This window comes from Grus americana, chromosome 6 (assembly GCF_028858705.1).
Source record: "Grus americana isolate bGruAme1 chromosome 6, bGruAme1.mat, whole genome shotgun sequence".
Lineage (NCBI taxonomy): Eukaryota > Metazoa > Chordata > Aves > Gruiformes > Gruidae > Grus > Grus americana.
Genome location: NC_072857.1, coordinates 31,826,768 through 31,846,849, shown reverse-complemented (window position 1 = coordinate 31,846,849; position 20,082 = coordinate 31,826,768). Strand labels below are relative to the sequence as shown.

Sequence of the window (20,082 nt, the reverse complement as noted above, 5' to 3'; positions counted from 1 at the left end):
GACAGCTTTAGGAAGAGGGGAAGGTGCACAGGCCAGCTCCTCCAGGTGAACACACTGCAGAGCACCGAGCCAGCACAGGGAAACCCTTCCCATCAGCACCGCATCTCAGTCTCTGCCTCTCTGGCAGCGAACAAATAGGATCAGCTACATCCAGACCTCTAGAAACAACGCTTAAAAGTTTTCTTTGCTGGCTTTCAGAGATTTGCCCCCAAGACTGGCATATGATTGACAGCACTACCATGGTGCTGTCAATGGAGCAGCACCAGCTCAAAACCATGCCCAGGAGAGCCGCAGCACCAGCAGCCACTGCGTTCAGCGACCAGGTAGCCTCAGATTGGGCACTTTTATTCCCAGATCATAGAAATCATCTGCCCACCCTCGAGCAATGATCTGGATAAAAACACCACCTTGCCCAAACCAAGCTGGTACACAAGCACCCAAGCTGGGAGGAACATTTATTTCTGCACTAAATGTAGTCATGACAACCACATCTTCATTTAAGAGATGAGCAGGAAGAGGTCATGAGGCACTTGTCATGCAGGGATAAAATACCACACCTCAAGTGTGCACAGGAGGGTAAGTTTTGCTGCATGCCATCTGCAAATCAAGAAAACTAACATCCTAACATGACAGGCACACACCTCCTCAAAACAGCCCAGGCATCTAGGTGCAACCACTACAAAACAGTTTTACCAAATAGCAAACTTCTGGAGGATTTCTCTGCTAAAGAAATATCTATGATAGACTTGAACATGCTACACCACAAATTCTCCTGATTAAAGCTCTTCTTGTTTACCTTGAAACAAGCTACAAAACTATCAGAAAGTGATACTTATTGCAGAAGCCATGATCAAAAAAAGAAGCAGCTTCCTTTTCCAGCCTGTATCTTGCTCTCTTTGGCTGCTCAAAGCTTCTCCCCCCCCTCCCCAAACACGACCATCCCTGGAGGCATTTAAAAGACACGTAGGGACATGGTTTAGTGGTGGACTTGGCAGCGTTAGGTTTATGGTTGGACTTGATGATCTTAAAGGTCTTTTCCAACCTAAATGATTCTATGTGTCAGAGCTCAGGTGCTATCTATACCAGATGGCAGTCACCATCTTTCCTAGAGGTCTGAACAAGGGCAGGAATGTTGGTACATCCCGTTTTTTCCAAATTTTTTATTTTATTTTAAAACACATGGAGCCACATCTCACAGTATGTACGGCATGCCTAGGAACATCATAGCTCTAGAAAGCCAATGGCTGCCACAGTGGAGTTATTTTGGTTCAGCCACATTTTCATTTCACAAGAAATAGAAGAAACACTCTTGTGGGTAAATTCCTCCTTCTTCCTTCCCCACAGTTACCTTTGATTTGTGGCTACCTGAGTATTTTGCACTAAAATGGATTATCTCTTCCTTGCTGTGAGCCCTTTCAAAAACACTCAGCAACCTGCAAATTAATATACACCTTAGTATTATCTAGCAATAATATGAGGAGGGAAGGAATCGTGGGACCTCATACCACACAAAATTAACCCAAGGGTTGTCTGTGGCCACAGGGCACAGGTTCATTACTCCTATTTTATACAGCAGATTCAGGGGCATCTTCTCAGATGCTTTTACTTGTCAGAGAGAAAGGATACGCAGAAAGACAGTCTTGCCAATTGAATGATTCTGAAGAAAGTTAGAGACACACCATCATTTGGAAATTTAATTGGTTTTGTTAGGGGGTTATTTGTTACTGTTTTATTCATTTTGGTTTTAAGTGTATTCAGACACAAGTCCAGTTTTTGCCCAGCTGATTTTTTATGATCCTTGACATCTGTTTAAAATTATTTAAACATCTGTTTAATGCTGTTTCTCTGTGACCATAATAAAAATTATCCTGATGGTCAGTGGAGAACTGTCAAACACAGGAAAACATTTGGGAAAGGGAGGGAGAGAAATGGTCCTTTCAGTTCTCGTCACACTGCATTACTCTCAGCAATCAAGACAACAGGCAAAATACCAGGAGACAGGATGAGGTTTTGCAGTTAATAGCAGCCTAAGTGCACACACTAACCATTTATCTGGGCTTCATTACTCTCATGCATGCATATGCATGCTTGTAAGGGCAGCCTAAAAATAATTCTGTTGTTTTGTACATACAGGTCCTGAGCCGGTGACACTGAAGTCACAGTAAATTTTGACCCCTCAGGTGCAGAGGCTCAAGGCTAGACAGAGCCTGTGTCTATCTCACATCTACAGCAAGCTTCTCACTGAATTTGGTGGTGCAGGCATAAAAACACTAAATACTACATCTCTTAAAAGTAGCTACGCAGGCTTCACCTCTAGGTAACTTCCCATTTTATTTTTGTTTATAGAAAACATTCTCAGTGTCTTTCAAAGACAGAATGATACATTTCCCCATAAAGGTGCATAACTATAATCAACAATTGGGCAGGGGAAAGCTTGCATCAGCCTCTGACAGACATCAACAAGCAGGACGTCTCTGCGCAGGAGCCGCTCTGACCGTCACTGCCTCCGACACCACACGATGGGCACATGTGTGCCAAGGTGCGCAAAGGCAACCCGGTCTGTGCAGGCAGAGAGCTGGCATCCCAAGTCAAACACAGCCACACATGGAGCAAGTTCGTCGGCTTTAAAGAGGAAGAAGAGGACGGAGTTAGCTTCAGAGACAACCTGCAGGCCTGTGGGCACTGCTATCAGTCCCACAAGGAGGGCCTCAGCTGGCAAGGTATGCCTGGAAGTGAGATGGAGACACTACAGAAACTTAGATTCTTCCAAAATGATTTTCCAAAAGCTAACTCACAGGAGTTTACATAGAGAAATATTTTAAGATATTTTACCCTCTCAACAGAGCGCTGACAGGAGCATTTGTCTGCGTTTGCTGCCCAGAACTGTCAATGGAAACCCTGAAGATTAAAAGCACACTCAGCAAGACTTTGACTAACAGGCTTTCTCTTGAAAAGTTTGCAAGTGGCAAACAAACATTTCTCAAGAAACCAAGTTATTCAGTGCAAGTACAAAGAATAAGCTGTATGAAGAACTGCAGGCAGTGGGCAGGGAAAGCGGTGGCAGGAAGCACCCTGCATCTGCTGGTTACTCAGAGGACAGAAGTGGGTCCAGGCAACAACTACTGCTCAAAAAGCAGCCATAAAAATCAAAAAACAATTGATACTTTCACCCTTAGATAGCTTTGGTGAAGGAAAAAGGAGACTCATGAGAAGGAGGGAACAGCAGCTCAAAATACAGGAAGGAATGAAGAGCTGCAGCTAGCAGGTTTCCTCAAGCAGCACCTGAGGGGCACAGCAAGGGTTTCATGCCCCATCACACATAGAGCAAGGCTCGAGCTGTGTCAGTGCAACTCACACCTGAAAGCCTCTGGCCACCCACTTGTTGAAGCACTTTGCTGCTGCTTCTGAACTCCAGCTTAAATGCAAAGGCTTTTATCACATATAACTGCACCCTCGCATAATATAAAACACTAACACTTAGCAAAATGGAAAAGGTACAACCAATAAACTGTATGGGAAACAATACAACAATAATTCTTAGAACTGAATTTTTTTTTTTCCAGTCCTTAAAGCAATTTGCATGCTTGCTGTAATCAACATTCACTGCAGAGACAGTAAAAAAAAAAAAAGGAATGGATACAAGTTTTAAGATTTAGAGTCAGCTTTGTAATATTTGTATATGACAACTTAAATATTTAAAACATCAGAACATTTACAACTGCACAGGCACACCACTACAGACAGATTACAATCCTAGGCATTTAAGTTTCATTAATTATCTTAGGTTGTTTCCAGCTTAACATTTAGTCATTTAAAAATGGCTAGCGGGGGTTACTGAGGAAAGGCAGGCCTCAAAAAAATTCATGCAGAAATGAATGATGGTAGAACACACTTCCTGTGGTTAAAGGATTTAAGGGTTTCTTGTGGCCCAGCTGATGAGCTACCAATTACCATCACTGGAAGCAAATTCAAGTAACCTACACTAATTCTAAACTCTACTAATGCTAAACTCTTAAACTAAGCTCTCCTGCCTAAGAAGTGAGTGCAGCCAAACAGATAGTGTCGATAATCTCTTTGAAGGATTAAACATAGCAATACCTTGGCACCTTTCAGCTATATCAAAAAAGAAGCAATAATGAAAGTCTGTCTATCTTCAAAGCCTGTATGAAAAATGGTGTGATTAGTTTCTCATCTGTCTAAAATGCTCTTTGTGCTGTTAGACGCGGTTAGTAAGAGAAGCCAAGAATGGAGGCAAGGAGGAAATAGGTTACTTAGAGAAATGCGCATTTAAACTCTCAGCGTGGGGGTTCTCTAGTCTTCTCTTACATGAAGCTCTCCTCACTGGTCAATCAAGTCACAGATCCAGAGGAAAGCACGCACTACACAAATCACAATGACAGGCAGAGGAGAGAGCTCTCAGGTTTGGAGTGAACCTCCCCCGAGCATCGCAACTAAGACCCGCACCAGACTGCACACCCAGTGCACAAAATGCAGCCTATGTTCACAGCAGCGGTGGTACGCAGTCTCTCACATACTGTAATTCCCATTGCAGGAGCCTGCAAGCACACAGACTGCTGTGGCCTCTGATGTTTGAGCAAAAGGAAACAGTTTCCTGAATCGCTGCATGTTATCGCTGCCACAATTGCCTCGATCCTCAAGAGCAGGAAGACATACAGAAGGAGCCTCCTCCTGCAGCCTCAGCAAGTCTGAGCACAGGCAGGAGTTGTTACAGGAATGTAAATCTTCCCAGGCACATCATTCTTTGTCCCAGCTTCACCTCTGTTTTGCCTGCGACTGCCTATAAACATGTGGGACTGCTGCTACCGTGCCTCTTCTAGTTAGAGGTGGGCCAGCCTGGGGACGATGCTCTTCAAACCTGATGTAGATGGAAAGTACAGCTTGGCCTGATGCACACAGAGCTGCTGTTGCAGCCCCAGTGCCTTGGTTACAGCTGCTCTGAATACACAGAAACAGGCACACATGAACTTCTGCAGCCGGTTTAAGAGGAAGCACCACAGCCAGCTTTGAACGTATCCTCCCCCTTCTCCAGTCTCTCAGAAGTGAAAGAAAAAGATCTGGTGAAGAAACTGAAGAAAATCAAGAGAACCAGTAGAATGAGTACAGGTAGACCAAAATATCTCTTCATAAATGACAGAAGACACATACCCACAAAGAACAACTATCAGCCTGTTATATCATGTCCCAGGCCGCAGCCTGACCAGGAACCACCATGAGCATCCACCAATATTTTGAGCATCCCCAAAGCAGGCGCGCTGCAGGGACATAGTGGCAGATCTAAGGAGCCTCAACTCTCAGCTTTGAGGGTTCTCAGGAGAGAAGGGAGAACGCTGAGACAACAGCCTGTCGTTTTTTATAGCAATACAGACTTCATCAAGACATGATCCACTTGACTTAAATCTGTTTTGACTTCTGCTGCTGCTGAAGCAAAATCCTTGCTGCAAGATTTCAGCAAAGGTTTAAAAACTCTAAAGGCAGTAAATTCAAAGGTTTCATTAAACATGTGAAAAGCACTGAAATGGTACAATTTTGGTCCCTGTAACGTATGTATTAATATTAATGCTTGCTGTTTAGATTTTTAATACGCAGGTCCTACCTGAATCTCCTTAGTTATGAGACTCAGTCTGTGCACCACAGGGTGGCAAAGCCTCACGGTGTGTAACATTTTCTTTACCAGTCATAAGCACCACATCTAAAGATGAGGATGTTCGAGGGACATGTCAGGAGACAGCCCATAAATACTGCTTTCTCTTACACACAAAAACAGGTTACAGACTGTGCTTGGTCACAGAGTGCCACTTTTACTTTAGAAGCAGCTTTATCCTTTTTTCCTTTCAAAACTCTTTTCAACGTGCTACGTAGTGGCTTTGTACAAGTGGAAGATTTTCTTAGAAAAGCATAAATAGACTGCGAGAGAGGCTTGTGATCTCTAAGTAAGGGGTATGTGGAGAGGGGCTGACTGCAGACAGTCCTTCTGAACCCAACAGGAAAGTCCGAGGCTTGCAAGACACCCACGGTGCAGATCACAGGCAGACCACATTAAATTAAAAATAGCAGATTAAAGCATGCAAAGTGTGTAACAGTTGGTAGAGTATGTGGATAAATCAGGATGTGGGAACCCTAATATCAATTTACTAAATATTTTTAAGTGCTTTTAACTACTAGTGATAAATACTTTAATACTGATTACAGCTGTCTGCTAAATTTAACACGATCTAAGAGTTTAATACTATGTTTTTTCCTAGCAACCTGCAAAAACGGCGACAGCGAAACTGAAAAGGCACTTCCTAAGTAAAAAGGCGACATGAAAAATAATTTATCCGTATGGTACGGCAATGAAACGAGGGAGAAATCCCAAGGAAGGATAAGCAGAGCCAAGAGGCCTTTCGAAACGAGCCAATATCCACTTATTCGCACCCCGCCGACAGGAGATGTCAGGATTTCACCGAAGACCGCGGGACGGCGGCGGCACGCTCGGCTACGCGGCGGGGGCCGAGCAAGCGCCTGAGGCGAGTACTCGGCTGCCCCCGCCGCCGAGACGCCCGGCGACCTGCCCCCTGCCCAGCCCCGGCCCCCGGCCCGCCTGCGCGGGCAGAGACAATGTCCGCCGGGAGGGGTAGAGAAGCGCATCTGTGGCGGGCGGCGAGCCGGGGGCAGCGGGGAGCCGGCACCACACGGCGAGCGGCGGCGCCTCTGAGGAAGAGGGGACTGCGCCGCTCACGGTGCGGCCACGGCCGCCTCCGCTCCGGGGCCCTCCGAGCACTCAGCTGAGGAGAAGGGCCTCGCCACGGCGGGTCGGCCGCCCCACACAACGCGGAGCCGGGCCGGGGAGCGCTGCCGCGGCAGGCTGACGCTGAGGGAGAGCCCGCCGCCCCGCTCCCGCCCGCGGCTGAGGAAGAGCCCACCGCCCCGCTCCGACCCGCCCCGCGGCGCCCACCTGGTCGGCGAGCTTGAGCACTGCCATCCTCCGCCGCTCCTCCCGCGCACATGCAGCTCCTGCGACGGGCGGCGAGCGCGCCCCGCGACCGGCGCTGCTGCTGCGGCGGCGGCTCCGCTCCGCTCCGCGCCGGCGGGGCGGGGCGGGGGCGCGGAGGCCGCCTCGCCTCGCCTCGCCCAGCCCAGCCCGGCCCGGCCCAGGAAGCAGGGGCGGGCGGGCGGGCGGGCGGGCTGCCTCTCACGGGCCGGGCCGCGCCGCCACCGCCGCCTTTGTTCGCGCCGGCGGCCGGTGCCTGCGCGGAGCGGAGCGCAGCGCAGGGCCAGCCCCGGGGGGCTCTCGGCGCCCCCGCCCCGCCGGGCAGCGCGAGGGGCGGTGGTAGCCGGGCTGAGGGACGGCACCGCCCCAGGCAGGGCCTGCCCCGCCGCCCGGATCCGCCCCGCACCCCGAGGGGGCGGCCCTGGCCCGGGCCGTAGTCGGCGGTCCCCGGGGGGCACCTGCGGCACGCCGCGGGCGGGACCGGAGGGGCTGGCTGCTGCCGGTCTGGAGGCGGGAGGAGCGAAACCCGAGCGCCCGCAGCCCCCTCAGGGAGAGGGTGGTGCCCCGTCACAGCGGCGGTCCTTGCGGCAGGCCGCGCGTGCTGCCCCGTCCCGCTGCAGGGGGGCTGCCGGGCGGGGACCCGCCCTTGGGCTCCAAGGCCTTCGCTCCCCTGAAGACCGGGCGCTGCAGGCCCGCTGCGGTTCCCACCACGCTGAGGGAAAGCGGGAAACGTGCTCTGCTAAAGCCCTGTAAAAGGGGAAGCCGGGGCTTTACCTTCCCCTTTTTTCCCCTGTGTACGTGTGTATGCAGAGGAACTGTTTGTCAAATCCCATCAAACAGGCACAACTGTTAGAGGGAAAGTCAGACGTGGCATCAAGTCTTTCAGGGTTTTTTACCTCTTTTTGGATTATATAGTTTTAACAGCTGCCTTGCAAGAATCTGGTAACTCCTGACAAGTCCAAGACCTTTTATACTCAATATATCATTTCACTTTTCAAGGCCTAGCACACCAGATAAACTGTACTTCTTTTTCAACAAGCAAGCACACAAGCCCCCCAGTCCCTGTCCTGTGCTACAGAGGAAAATGAGCATCATCCACTGTTCCTGGGGGAAATTTCTGTTTCACCCTCCGATCTGGCTGTCAGCAAGACTGCACAACCCAGCACATAAGGTGGGGGGGAAGAACTAAAAAAAAAAAAAAAAAAAGGCATGAAGGGATAAAGTCTTTCTTGCCCCCAAGAGCTGACAAATCCCTGGAGCATGTTATTTGATTAAAATCATTGTATATCCTGTTGTAGTGCATTATGCCAAACACAGTGAAGGTAATGAGGGTAATTACATTCTTCCAAGGACACGTAACTGAAGAGCAAAGGATTGAAGAATCCCTCTTCCCCTCCTCCATGTTGCACAGAGGCCAGGTATTTCTCCATGAGTTAGATTCTGCAGTAACAAGCTCCCTGTGTACCCTGTGACACATCCGATGTAACTGTGATTTATCACTTTTCAACCTTTGATTACAGAAGGGGGTGACTTTAAGTAGTTTAAAAAAAAAAGGAAGTGTCTTCTATGGAAGAAAACCAATCCAAGAAGGAAACAGATGTTGGTTTCAGGCTTCTGAGGCATCATTATAAATGGGGATTAAAAATAACATACAAGTTACAACACATTTTGACTCCACCTATTTTAAAGTGGTCTTCATGGAAAAACAGTGTTAATATAAATCAATCTTTTAAAGAACAAAATAAAAAAGCGGCAAGAGAGATTCCAGTACCTGTTAAGAATGTATGAACTCAGGTAGTTTTTTCTTTTTAGTATCTTCACCCCTTATGGTCTTCATCATGCCAGAACACCTAGAAGCATTATGTTTGCATCAGCAGATTTGTTCTGTGTCAAACCACGTGCTAAGAAGGGCAGTTGGCTGCCCTGCGCTGCCATGCACCAAGGACCAGAGCCTTTCTGCGTCCCACTGATTGAATCCAGAAATTCTGCTCTGACAGCCTGCTCCCAGGCTCTGTCGAAACACACGCTCACCACAAAGAGGTCAGAAGTAAGCAGAAGTTAACTTCCAGCTGAAAGCAAGCAAAAAATGAAGAAGGGAAAATGGAGGGAACTTTCAGCATTATAAGGAAAGGTCTGTTTTGTTGTTTTCCACTGTAAAGGCCTGTTTCCAAGGACTTAGCATTCACCACAGAATTTTCCCTGCAGTTAAACTTGGTGGATACATGAGAAAAATTATTTTTCAGATTTGCATTTTGCTCCCTTCACTTTCGGATCTAAGAATCTCGTACAAACCCTTGTAACTTCTTTGGGACTCCCGACAATCTCCTGTCGGGGAGCTAAACTGATGGTATGCCATCTGAACGGAAATCTGCTGATGCGGTAGGAGCCCAGTTCCTTGGGAGGAAATAATTGGGCTAGATGTGAGCTAGTGTTAAAGTATTTTTTTTGAAGTTTTTTGTTCCCAACAAGCAGAGTCTTGTGCCAGGAGAGGTGTCACAGGATGGTGTCTGGCAGGACCAACCATCTATGACACCGCTCCTTGGGAAGGTCCCCTGGGGCACGCAGGACAACAGAAAGTGTTCACATCCCCTACTAACAGGGCAGTACTCAGTTTAGAGAGGTCCTTACAATTATATTTACACTATCCATTTAAAGTGTCATTTGCATGAACTGCCAAGATTGGTCACAGTGCTACAAACACTACCATCACAGTAAAGGAGCCCAAGATTTCTCTGAAAGTACAACATCCTCCTCTCCTGTTCACAAAATAGCACAAACAGCTACATTACAGGCTTCTGACTTCACATGCAGAATCAACTCTTTTCTGAGCTATTTTACTCAACAACTTCTTAGTCCTGGCTGGTACATAACAGTAATTTCATAGCACATTTTCGCCTGAAACAATGTAGTATGCTCAACTGTCTTTTTGGGGAAGAAGAGGCACAAAGACATTAGTATCCATAGCTAATTTTTCAAGTAATGGTCATACCTGCAACTCTCAAACCTGTAGCATCATGCTGGCTTTCCATACTGAGACATTAACAAGTATCATCAAAACAGGTGTGCAACAGCCTTAATGAGAATATACCTGAGCTTGCCAGGTATTGTCATCATGGATTAAAGCTGTATTTGGAAAGGAAAAAGCCCTAGGGCTACACTGCGCTTCTGACATGGAAGTGGAAAGAAACCCTCTAAGGATGGTTGGTGCATTTGTTCCTTACTGACCCATGCCAAATCCTAAGACGACTCTGTGCATCCAGTTCAACTCTTGAAACACAAACACCCCTCCCATTACATATTTTAAAAAGCAAAATAGGAATACGAAGTCTTGAACTTTAGCACTTAAACGATTTCTGGCCAACAGCAAGGAAGAACAGAACGGCCCCAAATTTTGTAGTTGCCCACACTGACATTTCTTGACCTTCTGGCCACAACACAACAGGGCTCTGCAGGATACTGGCCCACTGTAACAGGCCTCTCCCTTTTTTTTTTTTCTGTCCCCAGCAAAACCAAAGTTCCTCCAGTTCCATCTGAAACTGGACGAACGCCATTTGCTATTAGCAGTCGTACATGTATGAGCCACTTCCTCATTCACATTTTGTGTCAGGAAAGCACTTAGCATTCTTATACCAGCTTGGGCTCAGCAAAACTCCCAGGCACGCTTAGATTTAAGCATGTGACTTCAACAGGACTTAAGCATCAGCATAAATGATCTGCTCTTCGTTAAGATCTCACATGCTACTTTCACGTGGTGTAATATTGCAAGTCTTGATTTGGGCACTGACTTAGGACTTCAGAGATTCACTATCAATTCTCCCTCATGCCATGGTGTTCCTGTGTGGTCCTGGGCAACCAACTCAGTCTTGTGGTGCCTGGCTTCCTGCTTGTACAGGGAAATCCTCCCACCTTTGAGGTGCAGCTGGGGAAGGATCTCAGGTAAAGGCCACTGGCTGCTGCTCTAAGCGTTACTCTGCCATCACAGACTTAGTGTTAGTCTTCCCACACAGCATCAGGAAAACAATATCTGCGAGCTGCACCAGAGGAAAAGAAAGCAACCTTGTTGAAATAAATCCATTTGCACTGTACTTAAACACTACAGAGAACCGGGACGTGGGTGGGAGACCAAGCACAGGATCACGGTCAAGAGTTCTCCCTGCACCTCTGTTCCTCCTGCAGCAATACAAACTTGCCTGCAAATTATCTGCTGGGTTCCCACAAGCGCTCCTACATCTCAGACAGACAGATCTCTGCGTTAGTCTGTTGTTTCCGCAGCTTAACAGGATGTGGTCACTTTAAGGCAGCCAAAAGTCTGCACCACCACCCTCCTCCCTGCTCCTGCTCTGCCTGCACAGCTGAGCAGCAGAGGCAGGGGAAGGGCTCGGCCCTGTTTTGCTCTCCAAAGTCAGGTCTGCTGCTGTATTTAAGCAGGATGATCACTCACAGATGGAGGGTGCAATTGCTCCTAGACGCGTGTTTGGCTCCTGCCTCATGAAGAATGCTAAAGTAAATACAGTCAGCATATTCCTTAGCGGTGTTTATTTGCCACTGTTGAGCATGGATGAAAGACGGGACTGATGGCAAAAGATACATTTGTTATCTCTAACCATTTCTGATGACTTCAGGTATCTAGCATGCCTCTGGTCTCTTGCCTATCCTCTAACAGCAGTGCATAAACATCCTGCTGTGCTTTCTTCCCCCTTACAGACTCGGTGGGAGTTAGAGTGATGTATAAGCATCATTACGAGACTGTAGTGGTAGAAACAAGCAAAAACATACAGACCTACGTGAATTTGAAATAGAACGGCAAACACCGGCCACAGCAGGAGACTGGGCAAGTGAAACGCCAGAGATGGTAACTAATTATTGCTGTCACCATTTCCCTCTCCTGCACTGGTGGAGCACACAGGGTGATTGGGGGGGGTGGGAGGAGGGCAGTCACCTCAGCAGGTGCTTCAAAGCTGCTGGTCATTGCCCTCTTGAAGTCTTCTCCCTTCTGTGATTTATTTTCGCAAGGCAGAATTTATTATTTTTTCCCATGGGAGATTCTTTTTATATCAAGTTCTTTTTCCTCCTTGCTTAGTATTTACACAGGGGAAGGAATCAAACAAAATTAATCAATTCACTGATAAGGGCAGAGAAGGGAGAAGACCTAAGCAGCACCTCCTCTCATCCAGACACAGGCCTCCTCATTTCAAATACTTGTTGATTATTCTTCTGCAGCCATGTAGTTAATGCACAGAGAGGCTTAGACGTACGATACAACTGGAAACTGTGAATTTGAAGCTGAAATCATAACTATTGCAGACTTCTGCTGTGTTAACCAAAAAGGAACTCCCCCATATGTTAAGGTGTTCTTACTGTTGGTCTTAGCTAGTACCTCTCTTGCAGATGTGCATGTAACTAGCGGTAGGTATTGAAAATGGGAGCAATTAGGGCAGATGACAGCTAGACAGGCTAAGCTGAGGCTACTCCTTTCTGGTTACACCAGTCTAGAAACACATCGCTGCAAAAGGGGAAGATTTCACTGACAGCAGTAAGCGTTAGGCTCACTTCAGTTCTTACAGTGATGCGTTAGTGGCCTGTGCAAATACATATCTATCTTTACCATCCCAGACAAGAGACTGCAACAAAATTTTCAGCAATGTGTCACGTAGCCTGGTGCTCAATCTAGAAAACAGTTAAGTCAGTAGAAAGACACATTGATTTCCACAGGCTTTGGACAAGGTTTCACATGATGCAGGGAGGACAGAACAGAGGAGAAGAAAAAGCCTAAGCCTTTTGCTGCCCTGTATCACATAAAGAGGGCCAGAGAGATCTGGGTTATTTTGCCATTTGTTTGGGGTTTTAACTTTTATCTCCTGTCCTCCTTTCCTGGAAAATACCAAGTTATCTGATTCTGCTTTAAGTTTTCCAACAGACAAAAAAACCCCTCCAACAAAAAAAACCCCAAACACACCAAACCCCAACATTGGACACTTTACCACACTACGAGCTGCTGTCCTGGCTGTGGAGTCTGGACTCTGTACCAAAACAGACACTGTATACCAACTGGTGCTAAGGTACCAGAGTAAAAAAGAAGAAAAAGAAGCGAGGGGGAAAAAAAAGGATTAGCAAAACCAAGTTAGAAAGAGGAAAGTTCAGTATTTAAACTTTATGTTCTCAGCCCTATTCCATTTATGGGTACATACAATGCCTTAAATCTCCTGTGTCATTAATCTTCTAGGGAAAACATGGAGAGAAAATAGCAGAACATAAGAAAAGTATGTTTAGGGCTTCCTTGTGCATAGTGTAAGTATATATGAGTTTAAAATATTCAAATCCTACCCACTCCCCCAACTCAGGACAACAGTCTTTGGACTTTAAAAGCAGTATCTTCCACTGCTCATGGTCTGAAGTGATTCATCAGCTTTGAAATATTATTTTTTTTAAATCTAAATCCTCATTTTCCACTGACTTATATTTTGAAGTATGCCTGACCTTTGAAGAATTCAGCAAATGGTCTCCAGGGGGTAGGATTCCTGTTACATTGAAACATCCTGTGTACCCCTCTGAGTGCAACATCAGGTAATTGTACAAGTTGTATTTATCTAATGAGTCATACTCGTTAGAAAGATATCATTGATAGACATCAACCTCTCTTTATACACTCACTTCACGTAAATAACCTGCAGCAATTAATTACTTGTAATCCCTAGCTTTGAAGTCTCTCTTTTACTCTTACATCCTCAAGATCAAATTCATTGAACTGTCACACTATTATAAAATACCAAATTTTAATCTCAGTTACATCAGGACATTATCATTATTTTAATATTAGTAGATTTCACGTCCTTGGTCTTTTCACTTCTCAATACCTGCATAATCTTCACTTCTGCCTGGTACTAGGTACAGCCAGCAGGACACCAATGGATAAATGCCAGCAATATTGAAATCTATCAGCCAAAACAGAGTAATTTTGGAAAGAAACAACCAGGTTGGTTGTCCAAGGTCACACTCTTGGAAGCGAGGAGCATTGCTGGAAATGAGGAATATGTATCAATCCATTCTCAGTGTGCAGAGAGGAACAAAGGGCCCAGGATTGAGCCTCAGCCAGGTCCTAATGAGTTGAACACCAGCTCTAAGACCCAGGTAACTTTTGGGACTGTTCTACTAGCAAATTCCTTATCCAAACTCAACTATATTGCTCACAGTGCCCAAAAGTCAGCAAGAGATTTCATTTTTCAAGTCACATGAAGAAAGAAATCCCATTCCTGAAGTTGCATTTAATTAGAAGGGGTGTGGGAGCACACAGCGACTAACATGCAGTTGCCACCAAGGAGGAAGCAGTTTTCTCTCTGATGTGAGGGTTTAGCTCATAATCCAAAGGGAGGTTTCTTCCCTTCCATCAGAGAAGTAATGTGGCCGAGAGCTCTGCGGGGAGAGCGATGTGACAGAGGGTGTCAGTAACGTTATTTTTGGAGGACTGCTGCAAGTCTGGATTAAGTTCAGATCTGCTGGATGAAAGCTAATGGAAACAAATCAGCCTAACATACTGTAGTCCATATTGCGTTATGGTTAAATATGAAACATGCTGTGCAGTACTAGATATTCCCTTATGAAAAGGGAACACTAGACTAGAACTTTGCAGAAGGAAAGTCTGTGAAACAAACCAATTAAAATATCTAAATATAGTAAAATATAGATGAGAATTTACAATTTGTTTTCAGGAGAAAAAAGGGTACATGTATTATGATACTGGCTTACCTCAAGCTAGTTGGATCATCACAGGCCATGCTAAAACTGATAGACATCCAAATTCTTCCTGGAAGATAAATCAGAAACAGCCATTATACACCCTTCTGGTGTGTCAATATTGGCAAACAGCAGAGAGCCAATATTCAAAGTCATGAGCCACAGCCTAGAAGGCTGCAAACTGAAGGGTGATGGGACTCAGCTCCACGTGCCTACAAAAAGGCAGAAAGCCAGAGGAGTAGCCAGCACAGCTCTGAAAATAAGCAGAAACATCAAGCTCTTCGGGGCACAGAATCAATGGGAGGGGCAGACTTGGAAAGAGTTCTGCATTCAGAAACAAAGCTATCTACGTTCTCCTGCAAATTTAAAACAAGACCATGTGTCATAGCAGATTCACAGGAGTTCCCTGTTCTATCAGAAAATAATTCTGCTGACCCCAAATTTCATCCTGCCACTCATACAAAAAGAGAAAACAGTGTTTTGCTTCTAACATTTCCAGTGCCTGATCCAACTGCAGTTTGTATCCCAACACTTGGCCAACTGTACTAGCCTCTACACAGGCTGAAGAGGACAAAGTTCCTCCCATGAAGAGCACAAACCTTTGGAACATGAAGAATGAAGGAAATCCAGCAGCACAGTTACCTCAGTTTAGTTTTACTAAGTTTTACCCTACATGCTTCGTAACTGCTATAGAGACTCGCATTTACTGACAGCATTCATTCTGAACTGGGTGGTGGTGGTTCTTCAGATTATACATTTTGAGATGTTTTATTCCTCATTCTCGCTACTTCGCTGCTAAAAACTGGGATTTGACTTTTTACAATGGTTTATACTGTAAGCCTGAAGGAGAAAAAAAATCCATTTTTCTTTCTGTGCTTCAGTTAAAGAAGGAAATAAGTAACATGAGCCATGAAAGGACTTTGATCCAGAACTAGGGAATGTAAATGCTTTACAGATGCCAAATAAGGATGTTTCCAAAGAAAAAGAAAACAAAGCATTCTCTACCCCAACCCCTTTTCATTTCCAAACAAGGTAATGGAAAGAGAAATTTGTAAGAATTTGATGGAAGTTCAATTTCTCCAAGAGGTTGTTCTGTTTTTAATAATTACATACATTCATCAGAATAAACAACTGGTTGTTTTGACAGGGGCTTATTGTGTTCCTGGGAGGGGACAAAAAAAATAATTTCTTTAGGTCAGGAAGTGTCTCTTAAAGCCCTACAGAGACTGGAGAGAAACAGGGTAGAGAGGCAGGAACCTGTCCTTAACTGCAATGATGTTGGTGAAATTATAATGACCTGCCTGATGGCCATACTGCCTGTACAACGCCTCCTAGGAAAGTCCGCAGCACGTACCAACACCGGTGAAGCCCACCAGAAACTGCTACAAATAGGAAGTTCCTGTGGTTGACCGGTTTTACTTGTACTAGATTTTTGGATAGCTCATGACCTTGCTCTGACTTACATCAATATCAGTTCATCTTGCACGTTCTTTACCAAAACCCAGCCTCTGTGTGTAAGAACTGCTGAGAGTCTTCAATAAACAAACAAAAAAGATTCAACAGACCAAAATATGAAGTGTTTCCAACTAAACCCTACTTTCCCTCTAAGAAATGAGGAGCCCACCCACTATTTATGAGTTGGAACAAGGTATCTGAGAGGAAAGTCATGACTCCAAGAACAAGTAACTCTGTTGCAGTCTATTCAAATCCCTTTAAAATGGATTTGTCTTTCACTGTAGAAGCCTTTTAGAGCTTCATACAATGTGAATATCAGCTATATGGTTTTAAAAAAATGTGAAGTACTCTTTACATATGCAGAATACAATAGTTAAAGTTCTTCTCACACTGTATATTCTTAAATATGCTTTTTGCACAATATTTTGACTTAGCAATGAATGGAACAAATAATGCTGAGCACATGTGCCTGGTCCCAAGATAAAAATCTATGGATTCAGCCCATACAGATGGACCTCGCACTTGCATGATGCCTCAAGGACATTTGTAAGATTCTGCATGAGTGCAGATGTCTTCCCTGATCCTCTTTCAACATCATAAGAGTGGGTCAACGGCTGTGCTCCAGATAATGTCACTATTAACATCTCCAGACATAAGCACTGATACAGCTACAAGAATAAAGCAGGTTAGAAATGAGCTTCTAGGCTTATGGTACAGCTGCCTTACTCCCCTCTAATTGCCTAAATCCCAAGGCACAGTGAGAATGAAAAACACCTTGCTGGTAGTAAAACAGCACCATGAAGCAGCCAGTGTTCAGATATGGAGATGAATGTTGGAGTTCAGAAATGTCAAACCTACATCTTTGGGGAATGGCAAGGCAAGAGCTCATTCCATTCTATCTCAAAACAAAACTGTGTGAATGTATCAGGATATAACTTTTTTGATTGCTTACTTCACATTAAAAACAAATTTATGCTTGTATACCAGTACTAATGATTTAATAATGCATTAAAATCTTAACTCTGCTGTCCAGCTGCGGCACAAGTAACTAGTACTTCCAACAAATAATGTTACAAATCACACCCCTATCACGCAGCACTTCCTGGCAGGTTTTGCAGTTCCTTTAGCACAGGAAACAACATTTCAGTACAGCATTTCAGCAATTCTGTAACTTTCTGTGTTGACTATGCAGGAAACTAATTTTCCAAACTGTATGTTATGGATTCAAACCCCCTTACGTGGAAGCAGGGAAGAGGACACAGTCAGAGAAGCAGGAAAAGCTACGCCTGTATTACTAGAATGCTCCCCACTAAACAGCAACATCTTGAATCAGTATGCCAAGTAGGGCAGACTGGTTTTAATCACAATGGTCTCCAATTCAGCATGAGACTCCTTACTAAGTCCTCCATGTCACACTGCTGATTTGCTAGCGGCTTAGGATAGCTGACAGCAGGCTGTACTCTTCCTTTCCAGCATCAGGACAGATGGCCCGAGTTCACTCCAGCAACTCAGTTTAGCAGATATGAAAAAAGAAACACTGTAAGAAGCATTCTTATCTCAGCAATAAGACAAAGCCAAGCCCTGGAAAGGAAAGGGAACCTGCCTCCTGAAGGATGGAAAGCATTGTTCTGCCATAGTAAATAGCACCAGCTGGGCTCTCGGATGTCTTCCTGTGGGCAGACTGCTGGGGAGAATCCACACTCTAAACATGCCTTGCAATAATTTACCCCAGATGCAAATAAATGCTTAATTTTTCAACAGCTTCTAAATTGCCATATTTCTTAGACTGCTTGAATATGAGGGATAGTAAACCAGATCGATCCACTTCAGTATCACTGGAAGAGGGAAGAGGAAGAAACTGCAAGCACTGCTGGCACAGCACCCCCTTGCTGCATACAGCCCATGTGCTCAAGCTCAGGGACCTGGGTGGCCTCAAGTGACTCTCACAGGTTTTAGAGTGGATTTACCAGCTCAGTCGTGGCTTGCAGACCTACATGTCCTGGTCTCCTCAGAGGTCAGACCTTGGAACTCATTCCTGCAGGCCCTAAACCCAGCACCAAGCCTGATGTTTCCCCAGTATAAATGCCTTCTTCCCACAGATGCATCTCTGTAGAGACTGGGGTTAAAAGTGTCAACTTTCAGGGATACATGGTAGTTAAAATGAAACAGATCTTCACAAAGTAACTACATACAATGTGTACACAGATAAAGTGCAAGAGAACAGCAGATGAAATTAATAATTTGCATGTCAAATACATTTTCCTCCTCTTGTGTTTCTGGAACCAATGCCTTAGCCAGTGCCTCTTCTACTCTGACAGCACCTCTTGGAAGAAGGCAGCAACTCTCCTCTAATTTATGGTAAGATTCCTTTCACTCCCCTCACGCTGGTTTCCAAGAACTGATACGAAGCATCAAAACTGCTTTTTTCCAGAAAAGTTTAGCAATGGAGTCACTGACAAAATCCTTTGGCAGAGCAGGAAGTCCCAGTATCCACTACTATGCTTTAACCACCATGCACTGCCCCTTCTTTACAGCCACACTTGCCCAGTTTCAAGCACATAAATCAAACTTTTCACAAGACAATACACAAGGTGTGCTAGGCAGCTCCACATTTTAACCCTAAATTAAAACAGTAAAGCAAAGCCGTTTGCTTGTTAAGACCCTTATTCTACGTAACACAGGACCAAGGACCCAGACCTTAACTCTCCACCCTCAGGAAATATATTCTGGGGTAAACAAGAAAGCACTTGAACTAAACATAGTGGTAGCGGGTACTTTAAGCAAAGTCCAGGACTTATATCTTGATTAGGACACCTGGAGTTTTGGTTTGACTAAGTCATATAAAATGGATGTGATATAACAAGAAAATGATCCAGTTAGAGGAAAAAACATATGAGTAAAACAATATAAAAATTGAACAGATTAAACAATAAAAAGTTAAAAACAATTGCTCATCAGTTGTGGTGTTAAAAAAGGAATTGAGCAGGGTTGAGGGTTACAACTTTTGTTTATCAATGGAAAGAGCACACACTCCTGAAATAGGGGAGAATAAATAAAAAGACAGCATGTGTTCACAGAGGGATGATTTGCAAGCAATGGTAACAGAAGTATTACAGTCAGATGCATGCTAATTCCTTTGGGGGGAAAAATACAATCCATAGCAGCAAAACTCCAGAGGTAGGTAACAAGGAGGCCCCAAGAAATCCAAAGGAAGCAAGAAAAGAGGTAAAACCTTTAACAGATGTCTCAGGAAGTTCTTTGATAGCTGAACTGCACAGGAAGTCTCCAAACATCTCCCAAATGGCAGTATCTATATCACATAGGCATCCCTCACAGCAGTGCCGGCAAAGACCCTTACTGGAAGCCTCTTCTCTGACATTGGAGAAAGCTTTATAAGCCTCGCTTGGACAGCAATTAAAAATTGCAATCCAAGTGCCTAGTGACAGAAGCTAAAAGGCAAGTGTGGTGGTGGTTGTATTTTGTTTTGATGGTTTGGGGTTTTTTTGGTTGTATTTCATTGTGGTTTTTTAAAAAAAAAAAAAATCACTGCATATCCTACACTACATGAAAAATAAGATTTTTGAAGGGTGGACAACTGTGGTACATGGCATTACATCAGCACAAAGGATATAGAGCTGGTAGCTGACAAGCTGTCATGAACAACAGACTTGCATTTCTAACACCAAGAGAATAACCAATGTATGAAAATGTAGTAACTCAAAAAAATCTGTACTGCAGGCCTGTCTCCAATGACTGAGATGCCCAAAAAGCTACCTCAACACAAAGAAGTATAGAAAAACTGTAACTGGTCATAAGAGCAAGCTACACCCAGGAGCACATATGCATTTTTTACTTGCGCATGGGCAAGTAAATGCATATTAATACTGGAAAGTATGCATATTAAT

General features: G+C 44.8%; 1 protein-coding gene across 10 annotated transcripts in view; it reads right to left on the bottom strand.

Moving 5' to 3' along the window:
- ANKRD44 (ankyrin repeat domain 44) overlaps positions 1–14,938 on the bottom strand; it is a 148,469-nt gene extending 133,531 nt beyond the window's left edge. For 6 of the 10 annotated variants that reach the window (XR_008577570.1, XR_008577571.1, XM_054829496.1 and 3 more), the window contains exon 1: positions 6,956–7,676. Coding sequence is in view for 7 of the 10 variants with exons in the window: in XM_054829496.1 (XP_054685471.1) it covers positions 6,956–6,982 (27 nt within the window). In the remaining 3 variants the exon portion in view is untranslated. Of the gene's footprint in view, positions 1–6,955; positions 7,678–14,734 lie in introns of those variants that run through there. The other 4 variants (XM_054829498.1, XM_054829502.1, XM_054829500.1 and 1 more) reach the window with 3 other exon arrangements.
- Between the last annotated feature and the right edge of the window lie 5,144 nt (positions 14,939–20,082).